Source organism: Castor canadensis, chromosome 3 (assembly GCF_047511655.1).
Source record: "Castor canadensis chromosome 3, mCasCan1.hap1v2, whole genome shotgun sequence".
Classification (NCBI taxonomy): Eukaryota; Metazoa; Chordata; class Mammalia; order Rodentia; family Castoridae; genus Castor; species Castor canadensis.
Genome location: NC_133388.1, coordinates 134,748,684 through 134,761,478, shown reverse-complemented (window position 1 = coordinate 134,761,478; position 12,795 = coordinate 134,748,684). Strand labels below are relative to the sequence as shown.

The 12,795-nt window shown below is 40.8% G+C and overlaps 1 protein-coding gene across 5 annotated transcripts in view; it reads left to right on the top strand.

The window, feature by feature from the left end:
• Positions 1 to 12,795, top strand: part of Eya1 (EYA transcriptional coactivator and phosphatase 1) — a 308,539-nt gene that overhangs the window by 280,863 nt on the left and 14,881 nt on the right. For all 5 annotated transcript variants that reach the window (XM_074068699.1, XM_074068698.1, XM_074068697.1 and 2 more), the window contains 4 exons: positions 10,880 to 10,938; positions 11,049 to 11,209; positions 12,127 to 12,241; positions 12,347 to 12,468. In XM_074068699.1, the coding sequence (XP_073924800.1) occupies positions 10,880 to 10,938; positions 11,049 to 11,209; positions 12,127 to 12,241; positions 12,347 to 12,468 (457 nt within the window). The remainder of the gene's footprint in view (positions 1 to 10,879; positions 10,939 to 11,048; positions 11,210 to 12,126; positions 12,242 to 12,346; positions 12,469 to 12,795) is intronic.

The window sequence follows — 12,795 nt, the reverse complement described above, 5'->3', positions numbered from 1 at the left end:
ATTATTATAGAACCTGATTTATTCTGAGCTATACATTCTTTTATACAAAATTGAATATTTCTTACAATCATAAAATTTCCTGGCCATATAAGTTAACTACAGTTAATAAATTGGTCTCCTTTTCCCTTTAAACTACCTCCATTCCCCCACAAAAAAGATCAATTAGATAAAAATATTAAATATTTTTAAAGTTGATTTCATGAGAATATTTATTTAAAGGTTGTGTTGACAGATGGTTTGCAGTTAGAGATGAATCTGCAGCCAGCCCTGGTGGTATCTGCCTAGAATTCTAGCACTTGGGAGACTGAGACAGAAGGACACTAAGTTTGAGGCCACCCTGGGCTACATAGGGAGACCCTGTCTCAAAACACAAAAGCAAAACAAAATAAACAAACAACAACAAAGATGAATCTGCAGACATGGAATGGTATTAAGTTGGAACCTATCTATGCCATAACTAGAAAAACTCCAGAAAAAAAAAAAACACTTTCTTAAATTGGACCTATTTTACATTACACCTTATTGTTCATTTCTCATGTCAAAAGGAAACATTTCTGTGTAAATGAAAGCTTCTAATTAAATGCTGTAGGTAAGTCAGTATGGAATTCATTTTCCTCAAATAGCAATGAGGGTTAAAAGTGATTGCAGGAAAGGATGAAAGGTCTCCAGGTTTGGAAAATTCTCCATGCTCTGGTTGCAAGTTTGCAATAAAAAGAATGATTTTGATGAGAATGTGATTATTCCCAGCAAGCCTAGAGCTGGTGTCACTATGAAAAATTCTTCTTCAGTAGATCCTCTCAGCAGGAATAATAGATCTAAAAGAAAGGAAACAAGTTACAAAGAACACTGACTGTGGCCAGTGACAAATTATGTTTGCAAAAGTGATGGGCAGGTCCACTGAAGCCAAGAAGTCAGTTCAGCAGTAAATCAAAAGCTTATTGGAGAGTAGCTCCAAGTCCACGTTCAAGAAACTGGCATTTATATTAGATGTTTGCTAAGTTCTTTGTTTGCCGTTCTAAGTAATAATTATGTGAGGCCCTTAGTCTTTCATTGTCGTACTTTAAGTTACATGATACATTGAACATGATAAAACATGCTCAATGTTTTAAGGATAAAATTATGAATATAGTTCGACATGTTCTCAAACACTAATCATTGCCCTGTATTGCATTTAAAGATCTGCAGCATTTTCACTAGTTCCTGCATGTTTGTAAAATGCCACATCCTCTTGTATTAACTAGACCATAAATGAAGCTCTGTATTTGAGCGTAAGCCCTTGTGTGCAGTATCAGTGATAGGAATACAGAATGTACTGAATGCCTGTGTATTGTACAAAACAGAACTTCAGCAGTAAAAGATAGAGGCTCTGGTGTAGCCTTGTGATGCAGCATCAGCTTAGCACACGTGAGGCTCATGCCCTGGGGCTGTTCCTCCAACACTCTCCCTTCCCCCAAATTGAAAGTTACTCAATGAATGATGGATCTTATACTTGATATTAAGTACTCATTGTGTTTAAAAGTCACTTGTAAGTATTGATGTCATCAGATCAAATGTAACACATGCCGCAATGATCAATTAAATCAATCCATTACAAATATAGTGTTGAACAAGTCTAAATAAGCCCACTTTGTTTTAAAAGTTTATTTTCAATTCTTTCTGGCTTTCATTAAGCAAGACTTTTCACCCTAAGGTTGAGAGTGTGAATAAAGACAAATATATTTAGTATAATCATTTGGTAGAGAAGGTATTCATGGCGAGAAAGGAGGAACTCCAAGCAGAGTGACACTGACATATATTTATTAACACGGTACCTGTTAAGAAGGTACTATCTGCACATGAGTCCTTTGGGATTTCTGAAACCCACAGGCTAAAGTAGTGGTATAATACTACTTTTTAGTATTATAAAAAGTATTTTAGTATTATAAAAAGTAGTACATCCTACTTTTTAGGTAGAATGTTTTAAAAGGAATTAATATTGTAAGAAAATATTGGAATTTGGCAAACACATTTACATCCTTTCTTTAGTTATTAATAAGTATGCAAGTCCTACAAACTTTTGTTTAATGATCTTAAATATTTAACCCAACTATATACATATGCCAACACATAGTTTAAACACTTCAGATTATCTTTTGCTGCAACATACCATCTGTAGGCACTTCTAATAAAGACTTTAATCTCTAAATAGTTTAAGGATATCAGTATAAACAGATTCAGAGTGAATCTTACCTTTGTTAAAAACTCTAATTCAAATCTTGGGTTTCTAACACAAGCACCTTGATCTCCTACTTTCACACGTAGATGATCCCTAAATGATACTATGACATTACATACACGAGGACCCTGTTTTTGATAAGTAAGACACAATAAGAAAGCAGTGTGTGTCTATATAAGTTGCATCTTATTACCTACCAACTCTCAGAAGTAGATGTTGAAATTCCTCTTTTGAGTTTCCAAGATTTGCAGTTCTGTTTTCTTTTTCCATTGGCTTCTATAGTTGTGTCATCTTATTCCTATCAAAACAGATATGGATATTAAAATATTGATTTAAAATATGTGTTGGTGCCAGTGGTATGCTGAGTGGATACTTTGGAGGAGGAACTTAAAGATAAATTTGTCCAGGTCTGTTTTAACCCCTTGACTTGCATTTCCCCAAACTCTCAAGCAGAGTGAGGCAAATTTCAAAACTCCCTTTGTTCTTCATTGCTGGGGCTTAGCTGTAGATAATGTGCGCCCTTTACTCCTGTGAGGAAGAACTATGATGGGAAAATGAGGGCAATGTGAAGGTCACCAGTGGCTCCAGACAGATGACAGGCCTTGCCAGCAAGAGCCAGTGTGCAGAGGCTTGTCCCCATGGGTTGTTCCACAGGCATGCAGAGGTCCATGATGCGGGACAGAGGGTTCTGGGTAACCTGTAAGCTCTATCGCATTGATGTGATGTCAGAACTTGGGCACACCTTTAGGAAGAATCGGGATCATGTTATTCCACTCCAGTAAGTATCAGTACACAGGACCTCGACTGAGCAGTCTCTTTGTTACAGAGAGAAATAGACTAGTGAAACTTGGTTTCTGCAAACTGACTAACTCATGGACAGAATTTCTTAACCACAGAGGCTGGACTTGATGTACCAGATCTGTCAGTTAATTAGAAGCTGGGTTCTTCAAGTCTTTCCCATCCTGGGCTACCCTTTGCCTCCTTAGAATTTCTGAATCATAGACGCTGTCAATGAGCAGCTGTCAGAATGTTCATTTTACTTTATTTTTCCAGAGAAGTTATCAAAATATCTACGGAGTCAGACACAAGTTATTTTCAAAAGCCACTGTAGAAAATCACTCCCTTAGAACCTCTGTCACTCCAACAGTAGTCACCCTGGAAGGCCACCTTTATGATTTAAACTTTCTGTGAGAACAAGGACAGTGTAGATAGATCCACAGGGGACCTGACTTTTTCAGTTTTAAACACTGATGACCACTTGTCAAAAAAAGCTTTCAGTAAAGTCTTAGAACTACCCCTGCACTGTGTAGAGATTTTCAAGTTTAGAAATACAAGGAGTACATTTTTTTAGCACCCTGTAGAAGTCAAAGGTCTCAAGCAAGTGTCTGTACTATTCAGTGAGTAGTTCAGAACCTCAGATGTAATTGCCTAACAACAGATAGGAAGGGATAACTCAACCAAGGATCATTTCCTCTGCCATGGTCACCTCCAGCCGGTCTCAGTAGTCATCCTAATATCAGGACACAATGAAAACAACTAGTTCTCTAGTGACTCTTTTTTCTTTCATTTTTACTTTGTAAAGGAAGGTATTGAAACAATTCATTGCCAGGTTGGTGTTAGTGTTCTCATAGTAAATTTGGAACATGGGCAGGTATAGCCTGGGACCTCAGAAATTGGGGTTGGTAACTCAACCTCTCCAAAGACACATTTGTAACCTTTTCACATTGTTCCGTTTCGTAACATGCAAACTGGCTCGGAGTCTTCAGAGTCTCTGTTTATCCAAAGGCTTCAGGTTTTCTCCAAGTTTGTGTTTCTAGCTTCATGTTCAGTGGTGGAGAGCATCAATGTGCCGGCTGGTACGTCACTTTCCTTGGCACAGATAATAAGACCCATTGTAACTATCTTAATTCTTTTTATTAATTTTCCTAAATGAGCTTGAATCATATGGTGTATTTTTACATAATTACAGTACAAGTGAAAGGCTTGGGGGAAAAATACAACCACTACAGTATCAAAGCAGAATAAATATTTGCAGAAAAATGCTGCCATAACTTAATATTTTGCATATGAGCCGCTGTACAAAATCTGAGTTATTCCTGGGGCTTGATCCAAAAGAACAAGTCTGTGGCCCACCCCTAGAAGGCCAGAGATGATGATGGATCAGAAAAAGGTCAGCTCGAGTTATGATGCCAAGAATAATGACAGAAGGAACCAAAAAGGCAAAAAAAAAAGCCCACAAAAAACAGTACAACCAGAGTTGTAAAAGCGAATGCACAATCACCGCCTGGCCGTGAGATCCTATGCCTTGTGGCTCTCCACCCGCTCCCTGTACCCAAGCTGCATTCAGCTGCCTCATGTGTTGGCAGTGTTCCCCAGACATCCGTGGAGCAGTTTATAATCTAGCCCTGTGAGGGCTTTGACGTCTGTGAGCCGAGGGCTGCTGGTAACTGAAGCTTGCTTATTTTATTTTACTCTGTAAAGCACAGGCCATGTCACATGAAGGAAAGCCAGGCGAGGGTAAACATTGGTAGTTTGGTTTGTGGTATTTAGCTGAAAGATGATGGCAGGAACCTGTCATGTTAGAGCGCAGAGTTGCAGGCTAGTACTCATGGACCAACACCACACCTTGAGGGGGAGGGTGGCCATCTGCCCTTGTTGCTCCCCCCTGCTGTGACTGGAGCCTAATCTGGGTTCCTGGGCCTCCAACCTCCCACTTTGGATGCACTTTGCCAATGTGACATGCTGAAACCCACACTCACCACCTTTAATGGCATTCTATATGCACACCCCCCTCGCCCCATGGCAAAGACCCAGTAACCACAGTGGCTCTCCTTCAGGACGATGTTCCTCTGAAGTGCCAATCATCTCAGGGCTGGGGATAACATGAAGGTTGGGGCTTGCCCTGGAGGATGGAGGCCACACATCCAAGCTCCAGGCTGGAACATAATAGCAGTGGAGCAAAGGGAAGGATTCATTTCAGAGCTGGAGTCCCATAAGTTCCAAACAACTGGCAAGTCACAAAGGTCCCTGGTCATGACCAGCCACTGGCATGGGTAGGGGTCTGTGTTATATGAAATTGACAGACTCTGGGAAGAAGATGTAAATTGGGGTCAAAGTCACAGTATCTCAGCACAAATTCTATGTTGTTTAACTTCTTTGACTCTTCATTTTTCACATTAAACACTGCTGTACTTTCAGCACGAATTCTATCTCAACACAGTACAGACTGTGCGAGTGAGAGACACTGGATGTCTGCCTGCCTCTGCCTGAAGGCCACACGAAATACAGGCTGAGCGTCCTGCATTCTAAATGATTGGGACCAGAAGTGTTTTGGATTTTGCATTTTTTCAGATTTTAGAATATTTGCATATACATAGAGTTATGATATGGTATTTCATAATATACCGTATACACATAGGCCTGAAGGTATTTTTTCTAAATTTTATTTTTAAATTAGCATACATCCATATAGTGTACCTTAAACATGCTCACCCCTCCTGAAGGAGGTTTTATACAATATTTTAAGTGTACCTGTGTTTTGATTGTGGATGTATCACATGAGGTCTGGTGTGGAAATTTCCATTTGGGATATCATGTCAGTAGCTATTGAGCACATTTCAGATTTCAGACTTTTGGATTAGTGATGCTCAACTGTACAAGAAATGGCTCTTACTGAAGTAGTGTGCCATTACGCTGGGGAAGGAAGAACCCACTCTGTAAGGGATACAAAGTGTCAACATAGGACACCTTAGGGATCAAGAAGGTGATGTATCCCTGGTGCTTCAGGACTTCTGAAAAGGGAGGCACCAGCTCCAGAATGGGAACAGTGGGCCAGTGCTTTAGCAATGGCAAAGTTTAGTAATTAATCGTAAGTTTTTCCTAGTGAAGAATAATCTCAACTTTGCCCTGCATGGGCCACCATTCTTCCTTAAAATCTATTTGTGCTGTGATTGAGAGAGATGTGTGTATGTGTGTGTGTGTGTGTGTGTGTGTGTGTGGACTTGTTGCTGAGCCCTTATACAAAGATATTGAATTTGCCATCCCTCAGAAAGCAATTAACAGAATTGATCTCTTTCCAGCTCCCATACCAGTTGTGGTGTCTGATTTGGGGACAAAGAGAAACAGGGTCTTCTTTCTCGCTCACTAGGTCTACAGTGTCCTTGACATCTCTAAATGCCACCTCTCTCCTTCAGAGAACTAGGGCTTGTCCAGTGCATGCCCCCTTTCCCTGCCCACCCCACAGCTATTTGAGCACAGAGATCTGGCATAGACAGTCTATTCTGTTCCTATCTCTGCTACTCAGTGATTTTGAAACATTTGCTAGCATACAGCCATTTGTCTGTTCATTGATTGCTTCACCAATCGCCAAAGTGTCAAAGTTAAACAGTAGGCTGTGCCATCCCTCCCCGAACTACTAAAATATAATGTCAGTTCTTCAGAACTCTCCAGAAAGATTTGGACCCCAAAGAGTTTCTGCCGTTTTCACCACCATTGTAATCAGTTTATCACTGTGAAGTTAATTAGTGTCTTTCCTGTCACACTGTAAGTACCTTGGGGGCAGGGACTGTTAATGTGTCCACACTTGTCAAGTCTCCTGACAAGCCCCTTGCTGGGACCTACCAGCCTGGTGACTCTTCTGGCTCCTCCATCCTGGCTCAGGGCCTTTGAACTTGCTCTGCCCTTTGCCCACAAAGCTCTTTTCCTAGATCCTCACTTGGCATTGCATACTCCTCACCTGTTGCATTTGTTCTCCTTGCCACTTAGAACTATCAAATATGCTCTACTGTTTCTTTGTTTGCATGGCTTTCCCACTAGAATGTTAGTTCTAAGTGGTGAGGATTTTTGTATGTTGTGTTTAGTGCTGTATCCTCAGTATCCAGAACAGTACAGGAAGACAGTAACCTCTCCGTAGACAATCCAACCCATGAGTGAATAAGCACCTGTGTGAACAAACACCCATTTGACAGCTCAGATGGGCACAGTCATAATGCCTACCTCTGTCCCCAGGGCAGGTCACAGGCCAGACACCCAAAATTGGTGTCCCTTAAGCATCCCTAGCCCCACAACTGCAGGCTGATACCTAACACATTCTGGCTTGGCAGTGGCCCTGGAAATGTGAATGCTGTCCCAAGACTTGGATTTGGGAATGGTTTCAAATCCTTAAAGCACCGTCACATACTTTTTGGAAGTGTATTTCAAAAGTACGTTTTGGGCATGTTTGGTCTGTTTGGTGGATGAAAATATATTTTCCCATGGAATTCTGTTTTGCACTTTGTGCTGGAAGCACCCAGTTAGGGTTTTGGGGAGTATATTTTGACACCTGGAGATGGATTAAGCTTCCATTTTTGTTTTTGATGTCTATGGAATCTTCCTTGTGTTTGAATTTTGTTGTTGTTTCCATGGGTCAAGGGCCCCTTCTGCTTCAAGCCAGGGGCTCTTAAATCAGGCCCTGGTCTCCTGTCTTGGTTATCTATTGTCTGGGTTTAAAACAAATTTGAAGACTAAAAATGTCCAAAGGGCAAAAAATGAAAACCTAAAGTTAGACTCCTAAGAGGACAAATAGAAAGCTAGATGACTTCTAAAAACAGAGAAGAGCGCTCAGGCTCCCAGAGGGCACCGAGTTTCAGGACCTGTGAAGGAAGGTGAGGGTTCTAATTTGAGCCTGCCCGCACACACACACACTGAGGCTCTGCTGTGAAATGTTGCAATAGCTTCATATTCTCCATTCTTCTAGCAATTTATTATTTATTTATTTTGTGTTGCTGGGGACTAAACACAGGGCTTTGCTCACGCTAGGAAAGTGCTTTACCACTGAGCTGCCTCTCAGCCCTAGGGATTAAATTTTAACAGGTAATCAAGAAAGATTACAGTTCCTCATTAAAATCTTGTGGAAATTTTTATTTCTGGCAGTACTGGAGTTTGAACTCAGAGCCTCATGCTTGCTAGGCAGGCATGCTACCATTTGAGCCATGCCTCCAGCTTGTGGAAATTTTTAAAAGCGTAAGCATTGATAGGATTATGTGTACCTCATGGAAGAATCTTCGGGGTGTACTCTATATGTTTGATGCTAGCACAGCAGTGTGTGTTTCTGTTGTTCATTAAATGGGATTTGCAGCAGTTCCATAAACACATTTACACAGGAATTTTCATTCTCCAAGGTGCTAATTAGGCCCTTTCAAAGACTGCTCTTGATTGTTTAATCTCTTTTCATTAAAATCATTCTGCAAAGATGCTCTTGAGGGACCAGGGGCATGGCTCAAATGGTAGAGCACCCACCTAGCAAATTCAAGGCCCTGAGTTCAAACCCTAGTCCCACCACCAAAAATAAAATCTTGAGCTGAAGAATGAGGACATCCTTGTTGCCGTTGCATCAAACTTTGCATTAATCAAGCCAGGACAGAGTGAGTTTGATCCCTGCAGGTAAAAGCTTCAAGCTGTTGACACTTAATTATAGCTAACCAAAATGTTGAACAATTCTTAGAATTATTCTAACCTAGGAACAATAAGTTTTAAACAAAGCTAGTATGGGAAAACAAACAGGGAGCAGGAAGAACAATGGTGCTATGGAGTCATTTCCAGCATTGGAAGATCAGGGATGGCTGTTAGTGCAAAATCACAAGTAAATGAGCTTAACAATGGCATCCACAGGGAACTTTAGGGCAGCTTTCATTCCTTGAATTCAATTCTTTTCCTCTTCCTAACTTCCTTCTCCCGAGAGAAAAAAATTCTCTTTTCATGGCACTGTGGCCTCTTTCTTTTCTTTTTTCTTTTCTTCTCTCCCCCTCCCCCACCACCCTCCTTTCCTTTTCCCTCCCCCACTAATCACATGCTTGAAAGGAAAAAAAAACAGTTTACCAACAACAGAAGAATAGTATTTCTGAGTAAAGATCAGAAATGTCTTCCCCTGATTTAGAAACTCTCTAAACCTTGAATAAGTATGTTATTGAAAACACAATTATCATTTATCTCTTAAAATAAGATTAAATTGTTAATTCTGAGAAGTTCTCCATGTTTTCCAAGAATGACCTGTTTTACAAATGTTAAATTCACAGTCAGCATGTGAGGGCTCCTAGCCCAGCTTTTCCTTTTTTCTTATCTGAGGTTATAGACCTCAGGAGAGCAGGGGAGGGTTACAAGGTCAAAGTCTTTTCCTCCTTGGAACTTGCTGCTTGCTGGGAGAGGGCTGCCTGGAAAATAGATGCTTTGGAGAAGAGGTTGGGGGGTCACGATTTTAATTCTGTTAAGGAACAGCTGGTTTGAGTTTCTTTCCACTTCTATCTCTTGCTCCCTTCCTCACAAATCCATGGAGAGAGAAGAATTTGTTTGGAAGGGACTGGCAACATAAAAATACACCTTTTATTACTGTATGGCTTCACATATGTCATCTTTGTGACCAAGTTGAATGCTGAGGGCTAGAGAGAGGCTAGATTTTATAAAAATTAACTAGATCTGAAACAGATCTAAACCAGAGCTTTAGTCAGATGAACCTTTTCAAATATAGGATGTGTGCCTGGAAAGTTCTTTTACTAATATTTTTAACTAAAACTTGAATAGAGATAAGTATAAGGGAGGCCTCTAGGGTATTTGGAGGCTGAATGCAAAGGAAGGTTCATGACTGAAACAGGAAAGCCTGCCAAGTGTGTGCGTTACTTGGTTCTGGACTAGACAGACACCTTGGCTATTTCCAAATTAGTGTGCCTTCATCCAGCACCCAAATGTTTACCGAGCACCTCCTCTTCCCACAACCATTCTAGGGGCCCAGGACAGAGCGGTAAGATATATGGGGCTCCTGTGCAAGCAGGTGCCTAAACGCCCTCTCCATCCCACAGAGCTTCAGCCCTGATTATGGCTGGCTGTTCTAAACACTTCACATGCCGTTTGGGATTTCAAACTCAGGTCTGGTCAAAATAACATTTTGCTATAAACCCAACACTTAAAATGAATATGTAACACCAGCAAAACAGTAAGAAAAAGAAAGTTTGAAAAAAATTTTAAAAAAGACTACTACATGGTGTGATTATTTTTATTTAGGTTCTGAAATCTCACTGCTCCCTGCTCCTCTCCCTACACACACACACACACACACACACACACACACACACACACACACACACACACACACACACACACCACAGACTAAAACTCACATCTCTCAAATAAATGGCAAACCAGTAACAGATTTTCTGTCTGAGCTCCTCAGCACACTGGCCTCAGGCTGTGTTGGTGTGTGGCTCAACAGCAATCAGAGGTCATAATTTCATTGGCAGTTAGCATCAGGTTTAATTTTTCTAGCATGTTACATTTACCAAAATGTCTGGTTTCAGTTATGCTTAGGCACTCACTGAATCAGCTTCGAGCAGCATGATGTCTTAACGTACCTGAGGTTTATGGAACACATATGCTAATTGTTTTCAATCACTTTCCTTTCTAAACACAAAAATGTGTTCTCTGAAGCTGAATAGCAGTAGTCCTTGATGACATTGCTTGTCGCTTAGAGAAGAGAACCCCAAGTAGGTAAAAATGTCAATTTAACAAGACTGCCACCTACTGATTGACAGAGTCGAAAAAAACATCAATTATGGCATTTTTTAAAATAACTGTATATAATTATTTTTTAAAGATGCCTCCTAAAAATTAACGTGCATCATTTTAATTGCATTTTAGGAATGTGACCAGGTTCACATAGATGATGTTTCTTCAGATGACAATGGACAAGACCTAAGGTGAGCTCTGAAATGCAAACTGACCTTCTCCCTCATTCAGCTTAATTACTTGGCTAATTCAGATGAATTTTCTGTGCTGTTAACTTTGGGCTTTTCTTGCATCTAAATAGCACATATAACTTTGGAACAGATGGCTTTCCCGCTGCAGCCACCAGTGCTAATTTATGCCTGGCAACTGGTGTCCGGGGCGGAGTAGACTGGATGAGAAAGTTGGCCTTCCGCTACAGACGAGTAAAAGAGATCTACAACACCTACAAAAACAACGTGGGAGGCAAGTGACCACCACCGATACCTTCGTGGGGTAGTGAACACGGTCTGCTTAAAATTCTGAACGTACCACTCACTTTTGGGTCTCATGTGTTTGGATAGAATGGCTTCTTTAGGGAAGTTTCATCTAACCAGTGACTTTTCTGCTATGATTTAGTGACAGAAATATTTGACTACAGACAGCTGCACTGGTGGACACTTCGTGGTGTGACCTGGGGCAAGTTCCTCGACCTGAGATTCAGTGTTCTTCCAACAAAGTGGACTTAGCAACAGTTGCCCAAATCACACAGAGTTGTTACTCTGCCTGCTAGATGGTTGCATGAGCTGTGACTTTTTTTACCTTGTGGTTGACAGTGGTCAAAAGGCTTTAGCATAAAGGAATATACTGACTTACTAATGAAAAGTGCAGGGAGGATGTGGCTTAAATAATGCTGTCAGGAAGACCTGTGCTTTCCTTTGGGTAGGACTTATCCTAGGTCAGTCTCTCCTAAAAAGCATCAAAGTGACTACCAATAGATGGAGATTTTATATCTGACCCGTGTAGTACTTCCGTGACGGAGGGAGAGACATCTTTGTATAGATTCAGCAAGTTTCCCAGCTGACTTTGCAGGCCAGGCCAAAGTCACACACCCACCCTGGAACCAGAAGATGGGCAAGCTCTGCCCAGAGTAGAGACAGCGGGCAGAGCAGCCTCCACAAGAATAGATGACTCCTGTCACCAGAAGAAGTGATGCTAGGTGTGCCCAGACAGTAGACATCCTCTGTAAAGACATACGCCTTTGCAACTGAATGATCATATGTGAAAAATTATTGTGTGTACCATTACAGTTGAGGGGGGTGTTGATAGTAAGTGTCTGTCATTTATAAAGCTGAGGAGACATGCTGGTAAGGAAGTGGTTCATCTGTGCTTTCAACCCTCAGGTCTGCTCGGTCCAGCTAAGCGGGAAGCCTGGTTACAGCTGAGGGCTGAGATTGAGGCACTGACTGACTCCTGGCTCACCCTGGCCCTGAAAGCACTCTCTCTCATTCACTCCCGGTGAGGCGCTTGGGGACCTTTGCTGGGACATGGGCACTGCTCATGCTTTTTCATTTTGGAGATTTATTTTTCAACAGTCTTTGCTTTTCCTTTCTGTTCTCCTAGGACGAACTGTGTGAATATTTTAGTAACAACTACCCAGCTTATCCCGGCATTGGCGAAAGTCCTGTTATATGGATTAGGAATTGTATTTCCAATAGAAAATATTTACAGTGCAACTAAAATAGGTGAGCTGTGCTTTTTGTTTGTTTGTTTGTTTAGTATCAACCATTTCTTTCAGGTTAGCAAAAAGGAAAGACAGTGAAACTTTTTTTTTCCAGAATGCTAGCTATATCAGAAGGCTAGAAGAATAATTTTATTCCTAAAGTTGTCTCTAAACATCGAGAAGTATAAAACGTAAGTTGTGCAACTGAAGTCATAAAATTTTACTTTACTGGTTAACTATTAAGACCTGGGAATTTTCAGTATAAGTAATTTAATATCAATTCTGGATTATTATCTTACCTTTATTCTTTTAAGCAATATCAACAAAGTATTTTATAAGCTAAACAAAC